The sequence below is a fragment of the Carcharodon carcharias genome, chromosome 12 (genome assembly GCF_017639515.1).
Source record: "Carcharodon carcharias isolate sCarCar2 chromosome 12, sCarCar2.pri, whole genome shotgun sequence".
Classification (NCBI taxonomy): Eukaryota; Metazoa; Chordata; class Chondrichthyes; order Lamniformes; family Lamnidae; genus Carcharodon; species Carcharodon carcharias.
In genome coordinates, this window is record NC_054478.1 from 33,550,385 (window position 1) to 33,575,908 (window position 25,524).

At 44.4% G+C, this 25,524-nt stretch overlaps 1 protein-coding gene across 1 annotated transcript in view; it reads left to right on the top strand.

The window, feature by feature from the left end:
- LOC121285016 overlaps nucleotides 1-24,707 on the top strand; it is a 65,009-nt gene extending 40,302 nt beyond the window's left edge. The window contains exons 14-20 of the mRNA XM_041201092.1: nucleotides 1,669-1,731; nucleotides 3,083-3,259; nucleotides 11,325-11,504; nucleotides 13,612-14,271; nucleotides 17,079-17,224; nucleotides 19,429-19,603; nucleotides 23,393-24,707. Of these exons, the coding sequence (XP_041057026.1) occupies nucleotides 1,669-1,731; nucleotides 3,083-3,259; nucleotides 11,325-11,504; nucleotides 13,612-14,271; nucleotides 17,079-17,224; nucleotides 19,429-19,603; nucleotides 23,393-23,694 (1,703 nt within the window). The 3' untranslated portion in view covers nucleotides 23,695-24,707. The remainder of the gene's footprint in view (nucleotides 1-1,668; nucleotides 1,732-3,082; nucleotides 3,260-11,324; nucleotides 11,505-13,611; nucleotides 14,272-17,078; nucleotides 17,225-19,428; nucleotides 19,604-23,392) is intronic.
- Nucleotides 24,708-25,524: the final 817 nt, after the last annotated feature.

Genomic DNA, 25,524 nt, shown 5'->3' on the forward strand with positions numbered 1-25,524 from the left:
ACTGGCATAATGTGGTTGACGATATAGGTGGACAAGAGTGGGAAGTCCACTTTTTCACCAACTCGGCTGAAAAAACATGAAGGGAAGGAGGTGTACCTCCTTTGGGTGGGGGGGTGGGTGGGACGCGGTGGGGGGTGGTGGGGGAGGGTGTCCTGTGCGCATGGGGGTACAACACCCCTGGATGTTCCCCCCACTTTGTGCGTTGAACCCTGGCCTCCAAAACATGATCTCCCACCCCCTCCCACCTCTCCCTAGGGTGCCCGATCCCTCCCTGCCCAAAAAGCCCTGACTTACCTGAGTCTGGAATCCATGCTGTCTCCTTTGTGGGACTGCGTGCATTCCCAGCAGCGCCCACTACTGAGTTCTGGGAATCAAACTGGCTGGAGCTCCCAAGTGTAGCTCTTACTTCTGCTGAGGGGCAGAAGTCCCACACTGAGCTTAAGGCCGCCTGCACGTAATATCACTGCGGAGCAACCATTTGACTCTTTTAACCTAAAATTTACCCCCATATTTAAGGAAACATATATTTGCATTGGAGGTGGGGCAGCAAAAGTTCACTACATTGCTTTTTGGGATAAGAGGGTTGTCTTATGATGAGAGGTTGAGTAAATTAAGCTATACTTTCTGAAGTTTAGAAGGATGAGAGGTGATCTCAGTGAAGCAAGACAGATTCTCAAGGGGCTTGACAGGATTGACACCAAGAAGTTGTTGGGCTTGGGAATCTAGAACATGGAGAACAGTCTCGGGATAAGAGGTCGATCATTTAGGCCTGTGATGAGGGGAAATTTCTTCACTCAAAGGGTTGTGAATTCTCTAGCCCACAGGATTATGGATGCTCCATCATTGAGAATATCTAAGGCAGATTTTGGGTCTCTCAGGAAATTGAGGGATATGAGGAGTGGGCAGGTAAGTGGAGGTGAGTCGGAAGATCAGCCATGACCTTAATATCAAAACAAGGTCAAGGGGCTGAGTAGTCTACTCCATCTTCTATCTCTTATGTTATCATGTTCTTATATCCCATACGCTTGCAATAAAGGCTATCATACCATTTGGTACCTAATTGCTTGCTGTACCTACATGATAACTTGCTATGATCCATGTACAGGGACTCACAAATCCCTCTGAATACCAACAAAAGTGGCCTATTGTTCTTTTTCCTTTAATTTTCTCCCCTCCCCAAGTGAATGTGTTAACTCCTTGCTGAGGTTCAATTCCAAGGGCACCTCCACTACCTTTCCAAATGAACTTTATTGCACGTGATCCTTGACAGTGAGTGTTGGGATGCTATTACAACCACGAGGGCTTCACAACTCTCCTCACCTGATGTCCACACAAGCGCACTTCCAGCAGGCGTCAACAGCAAAGTGTTTGGGAGTGGGATTATACTGACTAATATTTTCCCCCCCCCCCCCAACCCGAGGCTAAATCAAGTTAAAAGCAGGAGACATCTGACCAAGAGAAAGTGGAAAGAATGGGAAAAAAAGATGCATGGCATCATTGGAGATTGTTATTCCATTCCCCCCTCCATGCTACATGGTAAGACAGTATGGTGGTCTTGAGTTACATTACTGGTCTGCTGAATTTACAGATCTTCAGTACAAAAGTTAAATTCTTTGGTAAATTGATGATTGCCTTTCAGCCTCAATAATTAACTTCTCCACTTTGCAGGGGTTTCTGGTGCTATTCTAAAAGCAGCCGGCCAATCAGTCATGGATGAATGTAGTCAACTGGGTGAGTAACTATAGGCCACCTGCCTCTTTATTTGGATAAATGCAAGCTCAGAATGAGGCCTTTTTTTTATTGGAAGGATAACAGGCTCCGAAGAAGAGTCATGTGGACTCGAAAATTTTTCTCTCTCCACAAAAGCTGCCGGATCTGCTGAGTTTTCCAGCATTTTCAGTTTTTATTTATTATTATTATTTATAATAGGTTTGACAGTTGCTAACCAGAAGATAATGGGTGCAAAGCTGAAACTAGAGCACTAGCTCCAAAGTTCAGAAGGTATAGGAGTACATTTCAAAATTAACTTTAAATGAACTACAACCAAAATGATATAATTTCCTTTAAACACAAAAGACTTAGTTAAATTCAAGGTCTTGATATAATTTAAGTTGACACTTAAAACGTCATTGAAATCAAACTCCATAAACTTAATAACGGCATCTAAAACTATTCTGAAGTAGGAACAGTGATGGAACCTTTTTGAGTGTAAATTTCTGTTCTGTTAATGGAGCATTTTCCACTTGAAATTTTTATGTGGACCAAACAATGGCTGATGAAATTTAATGTAGATAAATGAACATGACCACACATGGGAAGGAAAAATGGGCAAGACATGCACTCTGTTAATGACTGTGAAATGGCTAAGGATGTAGGTGTCCATGTTAAACAATCTTAGAGTATCTATGCTAAGTTGGACCAATGTACAGCAGCACTTAGAAAACTCAGCAGAGTATAAGTCAGAGAAAATCATGATCAAGCCATACATTGCTATGGTCAGACAGCACCTTAACTTCAGTTCTGGCCTAGACACAAGGATGATATTCAAGAGTTGGAGATGGTTCAGAGAGGAGCCACAAGGTCAATTTCAAGTGTCAAAGGTCTGAATTATAACGCCTTGAAAGAAGGCGTCTGAGAGCTGATCGTAAAGGTGGACATAAGTAAGTTAAGCAAGTGGAAATAGTAATTCTGGAATACCACTGGAAATTAATTTGTAGGAATAGAACAAGAAGATGTAGATTTAACCTTACTGAAATGTAAATTTGGGATATCAGAAAATTCACCTGCAGACAAAGAGCCTGCCAGTTAGAAGGTGAAAAAAAACCCTTCAAATTATTTAAGAAAAATTGGATGCTGGAATTGGGAGGCTTTGAGGTTAATCTGGATGGAATAACTTGATGGTTTTCCTCATTCGCAACTAAATTGTGACCTTCTGAGGTTCTGGATAATGCATCTTTTTAAAGGAAATGTCCATCAGCTTTTGAATTTAGAGATTAAGGTTAACAATGTGCTGCCAATGAGTTATTCAACTGATGACAATGGGAAGTCTTACCTTAAATTAAACTTCTCTTTTCCATCACAGGAGTCCAAAGCAGTGCCAGTGTTGTTACGACAAAAGCAGGAAATCTCCAAGTAAAATACATTCTACATCTGGTTGAGTGGTCTCAAGGAAAAAATGCAAAAGCATCATTTGACAAAGTTTTGAAGCAATGTGAAAATCTAAAAATAAGTTCAGTGTCTTTTCCAGCAGTAGGAGCAGGTAGGTTTTAATACAAATGCATTTGGTAGATTGAGTGCCTTTAAATTAGCATATATGTTATAAAATATATATAGTATAACTTGGTCAAGTAACTTCAGTGTGAGACTATTGTACTCCCAAGTACAAAACACAAGTTTGAAAGACAAGTTTTGCTGATATTTACACTCAAACCCCCTGCTGATTGGGAGTTTACTTTTCTTATAGCTCCAGAATCCAGAAATTCGTTCGGAAGGTAACCCTTCCCCGTGCTGTTAAAGCACAAAAGCAAGTTTTGACATTGACGGTTCCCAGGAAATATCCATGGAGGGTAGACCCACCTTCTATTAAAATTCTGTGCGTTAAAAAAAAACACATTCAAACATTTGAAAGTATTTGAAAGAGCTTGTACCAGTGAAAATGACCACAAGCTGTCAAGTTGTCATAGAAACCTAAGTGGTTCATTCTGTGCTTAAAGGAAGGAAACCTGGCGTGCTTACATGGTGGGTCTGTATATCATTCCAGCTCCCATTCTCCTGTTCTTTCACCGGCAGGTTTGTAGGTAGGGGGGAGGAGGTTGAGTGTAAAATTCTTCATATGGGCTTCCCGCTGGGAACCCCCACCGCCTTGACACCCCCTGCAATATTACGCTGGGGCAGACAAGGCCTCAGATGGGCCATCCGTCCTTTCCCCAATTGAGGCCCTTAACTTACCAATTATTGACCACTTAAAGTCCATTTCCCACTCATTCTCAATTTTCAGGCTGGTGGGATGAGTTCCTGGGTATGGGGAAACCCGAAAATAATCAGGTTCAAGCCTTGGGTGGGAAGTGGTGGGAGGAGACGGTCACCATCAGAAGCCCCCTTTTAACTTCAGGTGCCCCTCCCCTCTTAAGGTCCAGTAACCTCAGAACCTCCTTCCCACCCCTAACACCCAATCCTCCACTGTCTACACCCCCAGACCACCCCTACCCTCCCTGCGCTGAAACCCCCATAACTTACCTCTTCCTGGAATCCTGGGACTTAGGCTCCGGGGACGGCCTGCAGTCCTAGTCCTGTCCACTGTAGCATCTGGCAGTGCAGTAACTGGAGAGCTACCAGCCAATCAGATTGGCCAGCAGCTTAAGACTAGACTTCCTCCCGAGTGAGGGGCTGAAGTTCCGCCTGCAGCCAATTAAAGCTTGTTAGAGCATCAAATCGCTACAGGGCAAACAGTGCCATTGGGAATGTGTTGGTAGGAAACCCTGCCATCCTAAAAGTCCTGGCCCTGGTGAGCCAGCAAGACAGGAGGTCATACCCAAGTTCAGTGATGGAAGGAGTCTGGGATGTTGTCTGATTGTTATGATTCTGTAAGTATGACTATCTCAAGCTGCTGCTTAAGTAATCAGCAAGATGACAACTCTCCCAGCCTTGGCACGAGTCCCCAGATATGAGTGTGCAAGATCGACTGGGCTGCGTGCACTTTTGCCATGTTCTAACTCGCTGCCTCAGTCTCAATCGCGTTGTTTATTCTTTTGTTATTCTTTCTTATTCATAGCTATTTGATTTAACTGAGTGCCTTGCTAGGCGGCCCCCGATTTACCCACCACACTGTTACTTCATTGCTGCCCCACGCCGGGTACCATATTTAAAATGTGGCCTCACCCACATTTCTCAATGCTTGCAACTCAGGACAGCTCCAGTGAAGACATGGCCCCAAAGCCAAGAAGAGTGCAGTCCTCTGATTCAGTGACACACCCCTGGAGCACCATTTAGATGCAATGGAGGCCCGCCGCTTTGTCCTCTACCCTCGCTCTGGCCACAGGAGGCCCATCAGTCTCACCTCTCTGGCTTGAGAGGTGGTGACAGAGGTGGTTGTGTCAATGTTGTACACAAGAGGTTGGGCATCTAGTGCAGAAAAAAGATGAATGATCTCATCCGTGCTGCCAGGTTAAGCCAACCATCTCATCAATCTGAACTCACACACTCAGAAGCCCATCACACATTCACTGGTATCTCACTCACTGCCAGCTTAAAGGGACATCATCACTCACTCTCTCACATCTCCCTTTGGCCTAATCGCCTCTGGATATAGCCTCCTTATCCCATCCATGGATCCAGTCAGCACACACATACGCCTGGCATCCTCCTCATCTGGCCTTGCATGCGCCTTGCTCACACTGTCCATCTGTCTTCATGCAGGACAAGATCACACACAATCAATGGGCAAGGTACCAGACGAGGGATGGAGTGCCAGACATCAAAGTCCTCACACCGTTTGAGAGTAGCACATTGGAGCTGACCGGAGAGGACGTACATGGACCATTCCTGTGGTAACAGTGAGGTCGCTAATAAGCATCCCTGCACCAGATCACCCCTCTTTCAACTCTACTCTGAGTCCACTGTTCTGTGTTCAACATGGCTGCCAAGCACTAATAATCTCTGCATTCTCTCCTAGGCACATCTGACAAGTTGCCCTCAGGCAATCTTGACCCTGACACCCAGCACCGAGAGCACCTCAGGTGGGGACCCTGAGGGCAGCACCATTGAAGGCCCATCACGGCTCTCACCCACACCCTCCATCAGCATAGCAATACACACCCCGGTGGGACCTAGATGTAGAGCAGCCACGGGATCACAATCTGGTGAGCACAGCACACAGTCTGTCTCACAGCAGGCGGAGGGAGGGTCATCCGAGGTCACTGGCACTCAGAGGACAGCTGGAAGCACGGAACCTGCTGAGACCCAGTCAGATGATGAGCCTTTGGATTCAATGCCCAATCAGCGTTGGAGCTGCAATGGAAATCACGGGAACATCAGGAAAGGATGTCTGGTGCACTCCTCAGATTGCAAGTGACAGCTGAGGAGTCCATCCACCTTTAGTCCAAGGCGTTTGCGCTGTCATGCTGACACACTGAGGTCAACACTGGCAGTATGGTGGCCGCCATGGAGACCTTGGTCCAGGACATTGGTCCTGCACTGCTGCGCGGATTGAACTCCATCACTGACACCATAGTTGACCTCCAACAATGTCAATGTGAGAGGGCTGCAGGGCAACTCGATCTCATTCCAGCTTCCTCTTCTCAGGGAGTCAGCCAGGGGTCCATATGGAGGAGGACCAGCAGCTCGACACCCCGGGGCCATCCGCTCAGGTGACTCTGGGAATATCCAGCCAATCCAAATTCCCTCTTCCTGTAACCCCCGCAGCTTCAGCTCCATAGGCCAAGAAGGGTGCGCCTGGCCCACAGCAGGATACCCAAAGCAGGCTGGGGCCCTCCAGGTCTCAGCACTCCAGTGGATACCCGCCAAGGTTATCACGGACAAGGCTTAGCAGTCAGCAGGCTGCCTTCACCTCTATTGTGGATGTCAGGGGAGCACCAAGCAGTAGGGATAGGAAGGTTAAGAAGATGTAGTTCTGCAGCCTGGGCATGAGTGTTAATCACTTGTACATAATGTACACTATTGTAAATAAACACCCAAGAATGTTTTCTTGCCTATGGCTCCTTGTTCTGATGAGCAGTGTTTGTCACTTAGATGTGAAACCTTGGTTCCTCCATAAGATAAAGGCAGAAGTCTCAGTGCAGGACCCCTTCCCTGTGCAGTGTGTAACCATCAAAGCCAAGTGATGGTCTTATTCACACTTGCTGGACACATTTGTGATGCCTGCACCTTAATGGTGCTTGGCATTGTTGTCAGAATGTTGTGAGCTGGTGTCACAGAGTTCCATCATTCTCCCTATGTGCTCTCAGCACCTTTGAAGTGGGGCTGCACCCCCCCATCTCTTTAGCATCTGTGTCTAGTTAAGGTGTGGTCTTGAAGTGGACAGGTGATGAAGGCTGACAAAGGATCAGGTGCATTTAAAGTTTCACAGCTTTGCCTTCTTGATACGACCCTGATCACAGAGCACAAGCGGGCTGCCATCAGCCACAAAGGAATCAAACGCTCAGAGGCAATGAGAAGATCTATGGAGTGTCTTCACTGCATGTCATCATCTTTCTCCTGGACTCTATTAGGGCCTCTGTCGCATCTCCATGATATAAGCCTGAGCACTGAAGGTATGTGCGCTACCATCAGCCACACAGCAGTCAAACGTTCACAGGTGCAAGGTGAGGATGTCAGGACTGTCCTCACTGCATCTCGTCATCATCCTCTTGAGTCTACTAGGGCCTCAAGCTCGCCTGCCTCATCTGGCCAGTGCGATCCTTGTCTTCGGGGACCTCATCACCCTCATTCCCTTCAACATCCTCCTCATCGGAGGAGATGTGCAGCTTTTCCATCTCCTTCTCAGCCAGGCCCTCCTCCCGTTGCAGCGCCAGGTTGTGTAGCGTGCAGCAAGCTACGATGATATGCGACACCCTCTGTGGGCTGTATTGCTGTGCTCCACCAGACCTGTCGAGGCACTGGAACCTCATTTTCAAAATGCCAATCATTTGCTCCACCACAGTCCAGGTTGCGGCGTGAGCCTCGTTATACCATCTCTCTGCTGCAGTCTGAGGCCATTGCACAGGCGTCATCAGCCACATCCTGTGTGGGTAGCCTTGTCCCCGAGGAGCCATCCCTGCAGCCTCTCTGGAGCCTGGAAGATGTCAAGGATCTGAGACTTGCTGAGGATGTGGGAGTGGTGGATGCTCCCTGGGAGACGTGTGCAGACCTGTTTGTGGTGGTCGTAGACCAGCTGAACATTCAGTGAGCCCTTGCTGTTGATGTAGTTGACTGCTTGTTGCCACAAGATCTGAGCGCCACATGCATGCAGTTGATGGCACCCTGCACGTGTGGAAAACCAGAGTTTGCTGCAAATCCCAGTGCTCTTGCTTCCTGGCTTGTCTGATCCCAGTCAAAGTGCACAAAGTTCTGTGCCTTTGTGAGAATGTCGTCTGTGACCTCCTGGATGCACCGGCAGGTGGAGGCTTGGAGATTCTGCACAGATCACTGGTGGAGTCTTAGAAGGAGCCACTGGCATAAAAATTGAGCTCCACGATCACTTTCACGGCCCTGGATGCTGTCCATGTGCCCGTGGCGCCAAATCCTGCAGCAGCTGGCATATGAGGCCGACCAGTTCCCTGGACATGCGCAGTCTTCGGCGACACTGGTTTTCAGTCATCTGCAGGAATGTCAAGCGCCGTCTATGGACCCTGGGTCTATTCAGACAGTGAAGAGGATTGTCAGAAGGATACGACGGGGTATAGATCGGTTGGAGACTTGGGCAGATGGTGTTTAATCCAGACAAATGCGAGATAATGCATTTTGGAAGGTCTAATACAGGCAGGAATTATACAGTAAATGGCAGAACCCTTAAGTGCATCGACGGGCAGAAGGATCTGGGTGTACAGGTCCACAGGTCACTGAAAGTGGCAACGCAGGTGGATAACGTAGTCAGGAAGGCATATGGCATGCTTGCCTTCATTGGCAGGGGTATTGAGTATAAAAGCTGGGAAGTCATGCTGCAGCTGTATAGAACTTTGGTTAGGCCACACTTGGAATATTGCGTGCAATTCTGGTCACCACATTACCTGAAGGATATGGAGGCATTGGAGAGGGTGCAGAGGAGGTTTACCAGGATGTTGCCTGGTCTGGAGGTTATTAGCTATGAGGAGAGGTTGGAGAAACTCAGATTGTTCTCACTAGAGCGACGGAGATTGAGGGGCAACTTGTTAGAAGTGTACAAAATTATGAGTGGCATGGACAGAGTAGATAGTCAGAAGCTTTTTCCCAGGGTGGAAGAGTCAATTACATGGGGACATAGATTTAAGGTGAGAGGAGAAAACTATAGAGGAGACGTGCGGGGCAAGTTTTTTACACAGAGGGTAGTGAGTGTCTGTAATTCGCTGCCAGAGGAGGTGGTGGAAGCAGGTACGATAGTGGTGTTTAAGAGGCAGCTTGACAAATACATGAATAGGATGGGATTAGAGGGATACGGATCCCGGAAGTGCAAAATGTTTCAGTTGACGGGCAATATGATCGGCGCAGGTTTGGAGGGCCGAAGGGCCTGTTCCTGTGCTGTATTTTACTGTGTTCTTTGAGGTGCCTAACAGCGATGGCCTGTTGTGGATCTTCAGTTGTGTGCACAGGAGGCCCTGCTACAGCTTAACCTAGAGAGTGCTCCTCCCATTGACGAGCCAGGTGCCTCCATCACACTCTTCTCCTCACTCTTCTCCTTATCTGCTCTCTGTAAGCCATGAGACGTACCTCTAGATCACCAGGCTCCATGATCCTAATAAAAGCAAAATATTGTGGATGATGGAAACATGAAGAAAAAAACGGAAAATGCTGGAAAAATGCAGCAGGCCTGACAACATCTGTGGAGAGAGAAACAGAGTTAATGTTTCGAGCCCGTATGATTCTTCTTCAGTGACCTTAACTCTGTTCTTTGATCCTGATGTTCTCCTCCTGCAGGATCAACGGGAGAGACACGTGGGTTAGCACATGTGACCTAAGAACCTCTCTTGGTTAAGTCTGAAGGCCCCTTCACACATGCAGGAGAGTGCTAGCGACCACTTAGATAGCCAGTGCACTTCATGGCTGTCCGGAACCCCACCAACCTCTGCCCCATTCCAGTTGACCGATTGGCACCACTTTCGGCCACCAGACTACATGCTGCGCTCTCAGGAGCAGGCATTCTCCTAACCCACACTGCAAGGCTGCACCGTTAGCTTGCACTGTAATGGATACTGGTCCATTGCATGTGGCTGTGAGTGCCTCCATCAGTGACTGCGCCATGGCCACCTTTCACAAGGGGATTCTATAACTTACCCAGTCGTCCAATTGCTCTGCAGCCCCCTAAACTGCACATTAATTTGTAGCCTGTGCCCGAGGGGTGAAAAGTCCTGGAGCATTTGGTGGCTCATTCATGCTTTTGCGCTGCTTGAGTGGACAGAAATGCTTCACAGACACGGCTCCAAGCACGTCAATGGAGCTGCTGCTGAACGGTCTCAGCTGTGGGGGACTGCTCACTTTTGACTAGCTTTTCCAAGTGCATGGCCGCATCCCTCACCCTCCTGCCTTTCCCCAGCATGTGCTTGTGTACTTCCATCAGTCTGTGCCACCTTGCCCCCCCCCCCCCCCCCGCCGGCCCCACCCAGACTGAAGCCCTTGCCCCTGCCCGGGCACAACATTGAAAGGCAGCCGGGAATAAAGCGACTTGCCTGTGCCCCCGCCGAATGCACGTCTCCCCTTCCTTGGATGTCCTACAGTTGATTCTTGTGAGCGCTGTGCAAGGTTATGTGCACTCAGCTCAGAGTTCCCCTTGAAGTTCAATTCGCCAGGTGCATGCCTTTTAAATCACGCCGTTCTGAAGTCACGCCAATGTGGGAGGTAAATGTGACTTGTGGGGATCATTCTGGTGTGCAGCTACAATGATGAGTTGCAGATGCATTAAAATTAAGTTCCTGATGTTGGACATTGGGAAACACAGCCCGCCATTGATGGGCCGGGTGGACGGTCACAAACTGGTTTCACGACATCATAAAGCCAATTTTTGGCCTTCCCGCCATATTGTCCGCTCACATCACCAAACACGTCTATCGCCAAGGGGAGTGGAAAATTCCAGCCAAAGTGTGATGTCTGAGTTGTTGCAAGGTAAAAAAAAGACTTGCATTTATATAGCACCTTTCATGACCACAGGACATCCCAAAGTGCTTAACAGCCAATGGAGTATTTTTTAGTCACTTTTATAATGTGGGAGACATGACAGCCAATTTGCACACAGCAAGCTCCCACAAACAGCAGTATGATAATGACCAGATAATCTGTTGATCAAAGCATAAAAATTGGCCAGAACACTGGGGATAACTCTCCTGCTTTCCTTCAAAGTAGAGCCAAGGGATCTTTTCAGTCCACCTGAGAGGGAGCCTTAGTTTAGCATCTGTGGGCCTGAATCCAAAACCTTCTAACCAAGATGCAAGGGCTACCAGCCATTCCCATAATACCCCCCAAGTCACTCAGTCTTTAGGTTTACACATGGTCACTTGATCGAAGTACTGCAAGTTAGCTACTGCCTTTGCATTTGTACCCCCAAGGATATCAATAGTTTGTTTACCTTAAAGATTTTGCTTTCATCGAACTTTCTCACGGCACTGTATTTAACCACACAAATCTTCTGCCTTTCTGTTTAGGACATGCAGGAATGAAGCCTAGTGATGTTGCGAGTGCACTGCTGGATGCAATAAATGATTATGTGTTAGACTTCGTTCAACCTTCACTGTCTTTGATAAGGATTATTTTGTCCAAACCACGGATGATGGATGCATTTCGCCAATGTATGGAGGAGCATTTCAGAGTTTCACAGCCTGCAGGTGAGGAATTTTTCAGCACAATATCCCTGCAGATGCTTTCCATAATCTTGAAACCCCGTTCGGTAAGTATCATTATTTTGCACAGTTGGCATCAAGCTGTTGCAAGTCAGCTTCATTCACTCCTGTTCCACCATATGCCATTATCTCAAAAAAGCAACCATGGGGCCAATGTAACATTCCCATTTGCTATATTAATCAGCCTTATCACAACAACAATAAAAACAATTTGTATTTATACAGCACCTTTCATCTAGTCAAACATCCCAATATAGTTTGAAGGAGTGTTGTCGAGACAAAAGTTACACCAAGCCAAGGTGATATTAGAGCAGATGACCAAGAGCTTGGCTAAAGAGGTAGGTTTTAAGGAATGTCTTAAAGGAGGAAAGAGAGGTGGAGAGATTTAGGGAAGGAATTCTACATCTTAGGGACCAGGCAAATGAAGGCACAGCCAACGATGGTGGAGTGGTTAAAATCAGGATGTTCAAGAGGCCAGAGTTGGAGGAGTGTGGATATCTTGGAGGGCTGCAAAAGGTTACAAAGATAGGGTGGTGCGAGGCCTTGGGATATGAAAACAAGGTTGAGAATTTTAAAATCTAGGCATTGCTTAACTAAGAGCCATTGTAGGTCAGCAAGCACAGAGGTGATGGGTGAATGGGACTTGGAGCAAGTTAGCATAGGGACAGCAGCGTTTTGGATAACAGCAAGTTTATGGAGGGTAGAACATGTGAGGCCTACCAGGGGTGTGTTGGAATCATCGATTCTAGAAGTAATAAATCCATGGCTGAGGATTGTGAGCAGGTGAGCTGAGGCAGGGGTAGAGTCAGGTGATATTACTGGGGTGGAAGTAGGCGATCTTAGTGAAGGCATGATTATGTACTCGGAAGCTCATCTTGGAGTCAGGCATGGCGCCAGGGTTGCAGACAGCCTCATTCAGCTTCAGATGTAAGAACTTAATGAACTTATGACCTCAAGCTCCTGAGCTATATCGAAGCCAAAGAGTATTTTGTACTTTCCCCTTTTGAAATATATATGATGATATTAGAGTTTTGTAGTTACATTGCAAAAAATCAGTGCTGAACTCCTGAGGTGAGAATAACTGCCCTTGACATCAAGGTAGCACTTGACTGAGTGTGGCATCAAGGAGCCCCAGCAAAATTGGAGTGAATGGGAATCAGGGGGAAAACTCTTCACTGTTTGGAGTCATACATAGCAGAAAGGAAGATGGTTGTGGTTGTTGGAGGTCAGTTCTTTCAGCTCCAGGACACTTGCCTGGATGAGTGCAGCTCCCACAACACTCAAGAAGCTGGACACCGTCCAGGACAAGTGAATCTGCTTGATTGGCACCACATCCACAAACATTCACTCCCTCCACACCGACGCACAGTAGCAGCAGTGAGTACCATCTACAAGATGCACTGCAGGAATTCACCAAGGCTCCTTCGACAGCACCTTCCAAACCCACGACCACTACCACCTAGAAGGACAAGGGCAGCAGGTAGACGGGAACACTGTCACCTTGAAGTTCCCCTCCAAGTCATTTACCACCCTGACTTGGAAAAATATCACCGTTCCTTCACTGTTGCTGGGTCAAAATCCTGGAACTCCCTCCCGAACAGCACTGTGCGTGTGCCCACACCACATGGACTGCAGCGGTTCAAGGAGGCAGCTCACCACCACGTTCTCAAGGGCAACTAGGGATGGGCAATAAATGCTAGCCCAGCCAACGAAGCCCACATCCCGTGAATGAATAAAAAAAAATCTACTAATATTTTGATACTGGCAGTTAATTGATGTCTGGTATATTCTGGAGGTGACACTGTTTAAGGTAGTGAATCCTTCTGCAAGCATTTTATATTGCTGCATTCGGTATATTGCCGAGCCCTGCAGATCTAATTCCATCTGAATTGGAGCGAGGTTAGGATCGCTTTTTGGAGGTGTACTTAGCTAATCTTCTTTGGCAGTCTCAGATTCCAAAGACTCCACATTTTAAAGTCATACATTCTGTCCTTATTATAATTCCAGCATTAATTCCTTTCTCCACACTGGAAAATGCCAGCAGAAAGTCTGGACTAAACATGGTATATATGTTATATAACTTATTTTTCAGCACAAATGACTTTTTCGGTGAAGCCTGTTCCTGCCACCAAAACTTTTCTTGCTGCCAACTCTGTTCTTGCCACCAAAACGGTTCCTGCAGTCAAACCTGTTTATCCAATCATTCTGAGTGCAGCAAAGAGTTTGATTGGCATAGTTGAGGTATATGGCATGACGAAGAATGATATTGCTAAGGCTCAGAAGTATGTTGAAGATCTAATTAAAAAAAAATGCCAAAGCAAAGCCATATGCAATGAATATGCAGCCTGCTTCTCAGATGATGAAAGAAAACAAATCGTAGATCTCTGTCAAAAGCATCAACTGAAAGTTGAAATTCAGCAAACAAAAATAACAATAGATGGGCACAATACCGATGTTCTGGAATCCTTTATGGAAGTGAATTCTATGCTGCAGGCTGCCAAAGGAAGAGAGGATAGAAAGCAGGAAGAGACTCATATGAAGAAGATTGTTCAGTGGGAGTTTGTGCATAATGGAACAGTTCAACCTTATGATCAATCTTTAAACTGCGACCTTGAGAAAGCTTACCTGGATAAAAAGAAAACCTTAGTTTGCATGAAAAATGGGACAACGTGCACTGTTGACTTTGACAAGATGCAAGAAAAAGATTCAAAAGGAAACTTAGTGGATATTAAGAGAAGACTTCTTGAAGCAGGTATGTCAAAACAAATAGTTATCTTTATAAAAGAATTATTCAGGGAACCTGGTACACACATCATGCTGAAACTTCTTAACTGACTTTAGTTTCTTCATTAATTTTTATTTAGATTGCATTTTGAATAACAGTTTCTTTGTCTTTTTGAGCAAGTCTGAAGTTAAAAGCCTAGAACCCTGGTTTGGCTACTTACTGCTGGAAGTGTGGTACGGCCCAGTCTGCCCCAGCAAAGACCCATCCAAATTCTGTGGCCAGGGTTAATAGCACAAAAGAGCAGGGATTAACTTTGTGTGTCCACCCTGATCTCTGTCAAGTGAACCTAGATAGAAAGTGATGGCATGTTGAACTTCAGGTGAGCACCGCATCAGGTATAGCTATAATGTTGTCACCCTGTAAATTGAGTAACACACAAAGAATATTCAGCAGCAGAAGGTGTTGGAGAGTTACCTAACTTATGAGTCAATGGCCTGGATTTTCACTCATTCGGGAAGAGTTGGTAGCCCTTTAAAAATGGCGGATTGGACCCGATTCCAGGATTCCTGACTCCATTCCCAGACTTTCCAGTTTTCAACAGGGCCTTTAAAGGGTGCAGGCTCAGATGGAATAGGCACGTCTTAGTCCTCTGCAATTTGCATGGAGTCGGGCCAGGTTTTAAAGGACTTTAGGTTCATGGTCCCTCGGAGGGGAACTTATAAAGCGTAAGTTCAAAAGGTACTTCTCATGGGGCCCTATATATTTAAAGTATGTCCCCCTACCCATCCACTATGGCTCCTCATATCTTCCATCGCAGTGTATGCTCCCTCACAGCCCCCTATGGCCTCTCATGCTCCCTGTGCCAAGGTATTCCCCTCATCCAGCCCCTATGCCCCCTCATACTTTCCATTCCAAGATATGCCCTGCCACCCACCCCCTATGACTCTTTATACTCCCCATGCCAGAGTAAGGGCCCCAAAAACCCCCTATGGCAGAATGAGGCTTAGCTGAGAGCCTGGAAATCCATTAACCTTTTGAAACACCTGAGCCACAGAGAAAACATTGTATGATTGACAGTTCTGGCTCTCTGTTCTCTACTGTTAATGTCACAATGTTTATTTACACAAGATTAAGAGGTTTCAAGTGCCTACAGTTTCAGCTATTTAAACTTTAACAGGTCTGGATGTTTAATACTTTTATCACCCTTTAGTAAAAATGTTTTTTTTTAAGAAAGTGGAAAATTATCAATGAATGACTTTTTTAAAGCTTTTTTTTACAAATCCTGCTGTTACTATAGTGTTCATTGTAGATACTGGGTGAACGGGCATGGAATTGCTATAGCTTGGCATTAATGCTGATTGAAGAGATAGTTCGATGATGTGGTGGTAAACCCTGAAGATGGAGGAGCTAAGATTTTCCTCACTCAAATTTACTGTACCTCCAGCATGTTTAGGATCAGGACTGAAGGCATGAGATTGTGTGAAATAACATATGGTGAAATAACAGAAAGCACAGTGATGCTCATGTTATGATTATAAAAATATCGGCATTGGAATACAAGCAGGCAAGTTTGATATCTGGGAGATTTTGCTTAATTATCTTCAGTAGCCAGAAGGAAACTTAAAGTATTTTCTTCTTGAAAGTTTACACTTTATGTCATGAAACTAACATATGTTTTCATTATATTATTGTGGTTTATTGTAAAGTAGGTTTATGGGTGTGAGTATAGACGGTTCTGGCTATGTGATTTAATTGAATTAGAGTCAGATCGACCGCAAGCTTGAAATTACCAAAATAAGTTAAGGGTAAAAGGCATTTGAAACGCTCATGAGTAAACATGGATGAGGTCTTCACATCTATATTTTGAGATATGTGAAGGGGTTGTTTAGGTTTCAAAGGGATGATTGGATGTTTACAACTAACAAGATAAGCAAGGCCAAGCAGTGTGTTTATTTTTCACAAAAGTACTAACCATATTTGCAACATGAAAAATTTGTATATTCTGGGAAAAGTAAACTTCTAAAGACATATAGAACAACGGAATTTGCAGATTAAGGAGAGAGAAACATATATAAAGAGGATAGAAGGCTATGTTGTGGGGCTATGTAAGATCTAAGAGGACCATGTAAAACATCCTTGGGGAGGCCTCCAGCCATTTGTCCAGTAACCAAAGGTAGAGGAAAGCCTTTGGAATGCCACTGTCAAATGCGTGCTGTGGTAAACTTGCTGGCTTGCTATTTAAATTCAAAATTTATTTTGGATTGCCTTAAAGGGGGTGTGTTATTGAGAGTCAGGTTAATTAGGGATTTTGCGATTTGTCAGCAGGAAGTCTGGTCTAAACATATATATGTTATATAAATTTTGTTTAGTACAGTATTAAGTAACTGTAATCTTAAGTATGTGCTAGAAATCTTTTCTTTTGGTAATAAATGTTTTAATTTTTTAAAAAATCTCTAAAGGTGTTAGTGGACTCATTACTTCTGAATTCAGTGCACAAATCTTCTCATAATAAATAAAAATTGCAAAACTATTGTGGTAGCATTGCCAAATTTCCCTTGTGGATTTTGTCTGCCTGGCACACATCATCTGCCAAGTCATAACACTTGACAGTTTAAGCAATGCCCCAAATGTTTTCAAGTCAGTGAGCAGAGTTAAGCAGGAATTAATTGCCTTTACTGTATTGTTTTACTTTGATATTTGATGACAAGAATGAAGCAGGTATCTGAACTAAACTGATTTGCAAAGACAGATCATTTACAAATGAATAGTGAAACTTTGACGTTAACTTTTGGAATGCGCTTTCCTACTGCATTTGCATCTATTTTATGTACCAGCCAAACTCGAACTCCCAACAAGTTGGATTGACATGAAAGATCAGGAAGTTTTAATGGTTACTCTTCAGGCAAGTACAACAGAATACACAGATGTAGCAGCGACATTCGAGAAATCTTGTCAGAACATAACTGTCGACATAGTCAAGGTACGCATGTTCAATAAAATTTGACTTCATATGTTATTGCCTGTTACTCAGCTTTATCCTGTAAAGCAAACCACTAAAATTTCTCCTAAACACAGGTCAGATGCTAGACAGTGAAAATAAAAAGCTAACAGTTAAGATTTAAGGAATGGATGTGATTTGTTTTGGATTCTGGTTTGAAATCCATTCATTTTTCAACCTATAGTGCAGAATTTTTTGCTCGTTGGTTGGGCATGTCCGTGACCCGGTTGAGTGCAAGACGCACGCGAGTGCCCTGATGTTATTGCGCGATATTCCGGTCGGCGGGCGCGCGCAGGAGTTGGCAGCCCGCCCACTGACAATTAAGCGGCCTATTAAGGCCTTCAATGAACTAATTGATTGAAATTTTTCACTGCCCATCCGACCGTTAGGTTGCCGGGCGGGGGAAGAGGCCAAGCCGGATTTGCATATTTGGCGAAGCCTCATCCACGGGCGGGATGAGGCTTTGACCAGTGATTAAAAGAATGTTTAAATCTTTTTGCACTCCTATCTAACATGTCCCCGCTCATGTGACAGAATCACATAAGAGAACATGCTTTCACTGTTTTTCATTTCTTTATTTTGAGTGCTGAAAATCTTCAGCTCCCCAAGGCTGCTCTGTGCCTCATGGAGCTGTTACTGCACGCACCCACACGCATGCACAAACTTGGTCGCTCGCGTTCCTCTCGGCCCCCCACCCGGCAGCGCTGCAGCACGCGTTTCACGCTAACTGGCCATTAATTGCGGGTTGTGGTCGGGTTCCCCACTGCTCCCCGGTCCACCCACCACCCCTGCACGACGACTGGAAAATCCTGGCCGTAGTATAAAGTCTTATCTCTGCCTGTACTTTGTGTAGTTAAACCCTCCCACCAGGGTAGCATCTCAAGATTTTCATTGTCAACTCCTCAGCTTTGGATTTTGGGAAGCTGGCCAGCAAAACCGAGGAAGGGGACTTCTGGATCAGGAGGGCCACTTACCTGCTGGATTCAGCATTCCTACCCGGACAACTCCTCCATGATTGGACACCTCACTCTTTTCAGTTACCCGCTTCCAACTCCATTCCCCGCCCCGAGGCCTCTGATTTGCCACCCCTTGAGGCCTCCGATCTATCCTCCGAGGCCCTCTAGTTCCACCACCCCTCACCGCTCAGAGGCCTCTGGCCTCACTTTCCAAAGCCTCTGATCTGCCCCCAGGCCTCTGGTCACCAATCGCCCCCCCCCCGCCGATTTCCAATCCCCTGCCACGAGGTCTTTGAACTCCCTTCCACCAACACCATCTCCGCCACCGAGGTCTGCGATCTCATCCCTCCACTTTCCCCTGATTCCTTAAGCTTCCAATCTCTGCCCACCTGCAGCATTGTACAAAGCTCCACTTGGTTTCGGGCCCCTTCCCTGCATGCCTGCTTCCCAAATTACTGTAAGTTTTATTATTTAACTATAAGCTATCGTATAAAATCAAAGTAAATAAGGACAGAATGTGCTACCGTAGAATAGAGACGGAATTCTGTTCTTATATTCTGTTTCAGTTATCACCTGCTCTCTAACTGTGCTTCACCTGAAGACCTAAGAACACATTGGGTCTTGATTGTGGGCGTCCAATTCCATGTACAAGCTGAAGTAGCTTCAAATCCGTTGTTCGGATTTTCCTTTTTACCACCACTTTCAATGAAGCTGGGCCACTAAAATCTTGCTAAGATGACTAAGATCAGTCATGATCTTGTTGAATGGCTAAGCAGGCTCAAAGGCCTACTCAAGCTCCTATTTCTTATGTTCTTACGTAAGACCATTAAAATGCAAATACATCCAGAAATTGTTGTACCAGGAACCTCCTCCTGCAAACCTTTCATTCTGTAGTACCACAAACACAAAGCATCCCCTTCTCATTTTTGTTTTCCTATACTATTCCATCAAACATCTCCAAAACCTGACCTCCAGGAACACCTCTTTCCCCCTACTGGAAAGTTGCTCCAGTGGAGATTGAGAATGAATACCAGTAGAATTCAGCTCTATCCCATTGTCAAATCCCGTTCTGACTGATCGATTTAAGCTCCGTTCAAAATTTCAGGCCCAACTTAATTTAGTGTGCAGTGAGATCCATATGGAATGTCTTTTTACTAAATAATATTAGTTGCAATTGTTTGTTATTTATTTTTATATTAAAAACTAATACTGTATAAATATCTCATCTAGATCGAAAGGATTCAGAATCGCAAGCTTTGGCTAAGTTATTCTATCAGGAAAGAAACTGCACAAAGAAAGAATCCCGGGCTAAATGTTGAGCAGATCCTTTATCATGGGACCACAAAGGAAATTTCCCAAAAAGTGAACAAAACTGGCTTCAACAGAAGCTTTTGCGGGAGAAATGGTAAGAATCTGGGAAAATACAAGAATAAATAGACCAACAATCTGCTGGAATATTCAGGCCTGGCAAAGAAAAGCAGTGAGCAATGTTTGAAGGTGTGAATTCAAATGAAGGAACTTAGCAGCTGCAAGTTCTGAGTTCTTGCTAAGACTTTTGAAGCTGACAAATTTAGATGTCAATGGGATGGGGAAAATGTCATTGTAATCAACTCATGGTTAGCTGTAAGTAGCTAATGCCATGCAGCACGGAAATATGGTACACAGACAGACATGTGAACATTGGAGACAATCCAGAAGCTTCATCAGGATGATGCCAGGGGTTGGAAAATGTAGATATGAGGGGAAACTTGAGATGTTGGAACTATTTCTATTAGAGCAGAGAAAGCTGAGGGAACTCATTTGAGGCACTTTTTTTTTAAATTTCAAGGGTTTTGATAGGTTGAATAACTCTGGTTGGAGAGTCAGCTGGGAAGTACTTCTTTACTTTGGGAGTTGTATAAAGGTAGTCCTTGGAACAGGGGGTGAATAAGGCAAATTGAATTTGTTAAGGTAAAATAGGACACCTTTGAGATAACGAGTCAGTGCTGCTGTCGAGAGAGTTTGGGAGTGTGCATGTAGTGGTGCATAGAGTTAAGCATGGATCTCAGAATGCAGGGAATGAGGTGGTTCAAGAAACTTGGAGATACCTGTGATCGTGGGTGGATCTGAAACGTGAAGGGAAGAATTTCAATTGGAACCCATGTGGGATAAGTCAGAGCCAGAGCCAGGTCAAATACAAGAAGGCAGACAATGGAAATTGACAAGATAGAAGTGACAAAAAGAAATCTTGTCAGAGAGAAGGGTAGAACTTTTTCAAGGTGGGAATTCCTGGAAGATTAATGGCTGTGAATTAAGAAAAATAAAATACTTAACGGATGCTGGAAATCTGAAATAAAAACTGAAAACGCTACTGAGGTCAGGTAGCATCTATGGAGAGGGTTAACTGGCCCAATTTAATTCTAAATGCACCCACATGCACAAAGTTAAAATCAGGCCCAATGTTTCAGCACTGTTCACCAGGATTGGTAAAAGGTAGAGATTTAACAAGTTTTAAGTAAGTATAGTGGCAGCGAAAGTGGGGAGCTGGGAAGAACAGAAGGGAAGGTAGATCCAGCATGGATCTGCTGGGCCAAATGGCCTCCACTGTTCTGTAACCATTCCATGATTCTATAATATACAGCACAGGGTTCTCCAGGATTGCACCCAAGGGTGGTTAAGTGTTGTTATGATGGGAGGCCAGATATTGCGCCTGTTTGTATTCAAACAGAAGAAGCTATGAGATTTGGTGAAACATTTTAAAATTATAAAGGGTTTTGATACACTGACTAGAGAAAGATTACTTTCTCAGGTTGTTTAGGGGTATCTATGATGAGGGTGCATCAATTTAAAATGTTCATGGTAGATCATGGTGCAGTGCAAAGCAGATGGTAATGGGACAAGAAGCAAAAGTTGAGTCTAGAGGACGTGCAAATTGGGAATAACAGAATCGTCATCAAAAGCTGCCGAGAAAATGAGGGCAGAGGTCATGATCTGAAATTTCTGCAAAATGCCTAACTGAAATGTGAGGTGATGTTCCTTGAGTTTCATTGGAACAGCGTAGGAGGCAAATGATTGAGAGGTCGTAGTGGGGCAGAGGATAAAAATGGCAAAGGGTCAGGATTGTGGTTTGAATGGATGTGTTCTGCAAAGCAGTCACCCAATCTGTATTTGGATTTCCCAGTGTTGAGGGGACCAGATCCTGAGCAATCAAAACAGTACATTAAATTGAAAGAACAATATTTGTATCCAAAGCTAAACCCACTGCCCTCCTATTTCCACATGGCATTGTTCCCTTGTTCCTTTTTCAGCTTTAAATGCTTATCTACTCTTTCTTTTAAAGATTCCGAATTCACAGTTTGAACTATTCCGTGGCAAAGCATCCCCTATTCTAATAACTGCATAAACAATGTCTCCTACTCTCCGCTGCATTTTGGTGAACATTTTAAATTGATGCACCCTCATCATAGGTACCCCTAAACAACCTGAGAAAGTAATCTTTCTCTAGTCAGTGTATCAAAACCCTTTATAATTTTAAAATGTTTCACCAAATCTCATAGCTTCTTCTGTTTGAATACAAACAGGCGCGATATCTGGCCTCCCATCATAACAACACTTAACCACCCTTGGGTGCAATCCTGGAGAACCCTGTGCTGTATATTATAGAATCATGGAATGGTTACAGAACAGAGGAGGCCATTTGGCCCAGCAGATCCATGCTGGCTCTCTGAAAGAGCAACTCGAGCTAGCCTCACTCTCCTGCCCTGTCCCCATAGCCCTGATTTTTTTCTCTCTCTCCAGGTACTTAACCAATTTCCTTTTGGAAGCTCTGGTTGTATTTGCCTCCACTACACTCTCTGATAGTGCATTCAAAAGCCTAACCATTTGCTGTGTAAAAAAAGCTCTTTCTTGGTTCTTTTTCCAGTTACCTTAAATCGGTGATCTCTGGTTCTAAACTCTTCCACTACGGGGAACAAATTCTCTCCAACTACTCTACCTAGACTCTTCATGATTTTGAACATCTTCATCAAACCTCCTCTCAACTTTCTATTTTCTAAGGAAACTAACCCCAGCTTCTCCAATCTATCCACTTGACTAAAGCCCCTCATCCCTGGAATCATTCTTGTAAATCTTTTCTTCACATGCTCTAAATACTTCATGTGCTTGATAAAGTGCGGTGCACAGAATTGGACACAATACTCCAATTGATGCCAAACTAGAGCATTATAAAGGTATATCATAATTTCCTTGCTGTTCTACTCTATACCTCTATATATAAAGCCCAGGTTCCCAAATGCCTTTTAAACCACATTCTCAATCTGTCCTGCCACCTTCAATTCACATTCCCCATGGCTTTATTGCTCTTTCTATAACTGAACATCTAAAACGATACATAATGCTCTAATAGTGGCTGAGCAATGCCTTGTACAAATTTATAGTTAATTCTTTATTCTGGCACTTTATCCTCCTAATATGAAGCCTAAAATACTATTAATCCTTTTTTAATGTATCCACCCACGCTCTCATTTTCACAAGCCAAAAACGAAACAGCCTAAAGGTGACAGGCTGCATCTGTCACATAGTCTGCAGAAAAGTCAATCGACACAAATATATTTTCTGTTCCCTCCCTTTAATCCTCTTTTCTCTGCCTATTTTAAATTTTATGGCATTATTTTTCCTCTTTCCCTAGTGTGGTTATTGGGGAGATCAGCGGTGTGGTGGTAATGTCACTGGACTAGTAATCTGGAATGACCAGGCTAATTCTCTGGGGCTATGGGTTCAAATCCCACCATGGCGGCTGATGGAATTTAAATTTAATTACTAAAATCTGGAGTTGAAAGCTCATCTTGGAGATGAAAGGCCATGAAACTATCATTGATTGCCATAATAAACCCACCTGGCTCACTAATGTCCTTCAGGGAAGCAAATCCCAGAAGGCCTCCATGTGACTCTAGATCCAGATCAACTGCCTTCTGAAATGGCAAGACACTCAGTTCAAGGGCAATTAGGGATGGGCAGCAAATGCTGGCCTTGCCAGTGATGCCCACGTCCCATCAAAGCATGCAAAAATAAAGACACTTAGCTTGCCTGGGATTTTCAAGTTGCAGCTTTTCTATTTATTGTAGCCCTCTGAGTTTTCCCATGTTTTTAGAAGGTGCAATGCAGCAGATTGTCAACTTAAACAACTATCTAGTAATGTATTTTTCATGCTTCTTAGCCACTTCCTATGGAAAAGGAACTTACTTTGCCTTGAATGCCTCGTATTCATGTAAAAAGATATACGCCAACCCTGATTCTGACGGATGCCAATACATTTATCAAGCACGAGTGATTACTGGGAAGAAATGCAGAGGACAACAGAATATGCTGGAACCAACACCAGTAAATGTACAACAGGACCCAACAGACCTTTGCGACTGTGCAGTGGATAAGTTATCTAAGCCCACTATTTTTGTTGTTTTTTGCGATGATGGAGCATATCCTGAGTACTTGATAACCTTCAAAACAAAGACAGTATGAATCAGAAGCACGCTGTCCAGCAACCATGATTTCACTGCAATTTATTAGAATGTCAGTCATATTTTTGGTAAATCCAGCATAGCTCAAGTTGCAGCATATACTTTAATGATCTGTTCAGGACACTGTCATGTGTCAGGTTGCCAGTGGGCACTCTTTCCAACCTAAGGCGAAACAGCATAACCTTAGAAGACAAAGATTAATCATAATCTAGGATGTTGAATATGGGGGAGGTTAGGCATTGTCAGGGACCCATAGAAATGGTCTGCCCCCACCCCCGCCAACCCATGACTTAGACTCTGATGTTTTGGGTGCATATACCTTTCAGGGTGAAATATCCCAACCTGTCTTTTTCTCTATGGATGCTAATAGATCTGCTGTATATTTGCAGCATTTTCTGTTTTTACTTCATTTCACATCAGAGCCAATGTGGTTACCAAAGTAAGGAGACAATCATTTTGGGCTGGAGGCAAACAATGAGATGGCACAGCAGTCGATCACTCACTCCCCTCATGACAATTTTGAAAAAGCATCCTGTGCTCATCTGTACTCAAGTCCATGCCAAATTCTTAGTGTATATGTACAAAAATTTGAGTTATATCTTGTCATCTCTGGATGTTGGCATGGCACCTAATTTACACAAGACTTTTGCCTAAATATGTTCGGTTACCAGAGCGACACAATTCATCCAAATAGGGAAAAACAGCCGAAGATATAAGGGAGAACAGGCACACCAGTGTGAGGAGTTAATCCAATTACATTTTAATAGCAATTGTCCTTTAGGATAAGCTGTTTTAGAATATATTGCAAGCATTATGGTTGAAACTATTTTGCAGGATGACTAAATTGCTTTACTGTTAAATTAACTTCTCTGCAATTCCATATTATAAACTAAACATCTTATTCTGAAGTGCAATCAGTTGTGGTGGGACTCCCTCTGAGCAAGTTGTCATTGTAAACATCACTGTCAGTGATTTTGTTTATATACATTTAATTTAATAAAACACAAGTCCACATATTGTTTCCCTGCCTTGTATACACAACGTTGAGAATTTAAATTTAGCAGAAATAATCACCAGGATTTGCAATAGCTCTGATGGCAAAATGGTAGGTATTCACCATCGTTACTCCTGTGAAACTGATTGTAACTTCTGGTGTCCATGCATATGCAGTGGATATGAATCCGATCAGTGATTCCCCATTGCTCCACAGGGCGCACTGTTGAAGTCCTCACAGATGGAAATCAATTAGAAGTCACTGATTTGATGTGAACTTCCACTTTCTGCTATCTTAATGTTGCTGTAAAAAGAACTTTGGCCAGAATATTGCCATCGGCTTGCAGGGGGGCGGGCCTGACGTGCCGACACGCAAAATGACGCGCGGTGATGTCAGGCATGTGTCCCATCATCATTGCGGGTCACTTAGATGGTTCATTCGGCGGGCACGTGCCAGTGGCGGCTGCACGCCCACCAAACTGTCAGCGACGTATTAAGGCCATTAAAAAAAAACAATTAAAGTTGTTTGCAATGCTGCCCGCCAACCTGAAGAGCCCAAGCAGCCTTCACGTTTTTTTAGGAAACCTCATCCACGAGCGGGATGAGGCTTCTTAAAGCTTTAATTAATTAAGTGAAAACATTTTCCTAAATATAAAAACATGTCCCAGCTTATGTGACACGGTCACATGAGGGGACACGTTTAAATAATTTTGTACTTTATTTATAACAACTTTTTCTTATCAACTTAATCTCTCTGAGGCAGCTCTGTGCCTCAGGGAGATCACTGCGTTCTTTTGTGCACATGCGTGAAAGAGCGCAGGCCCCAACTCTCCCTCCT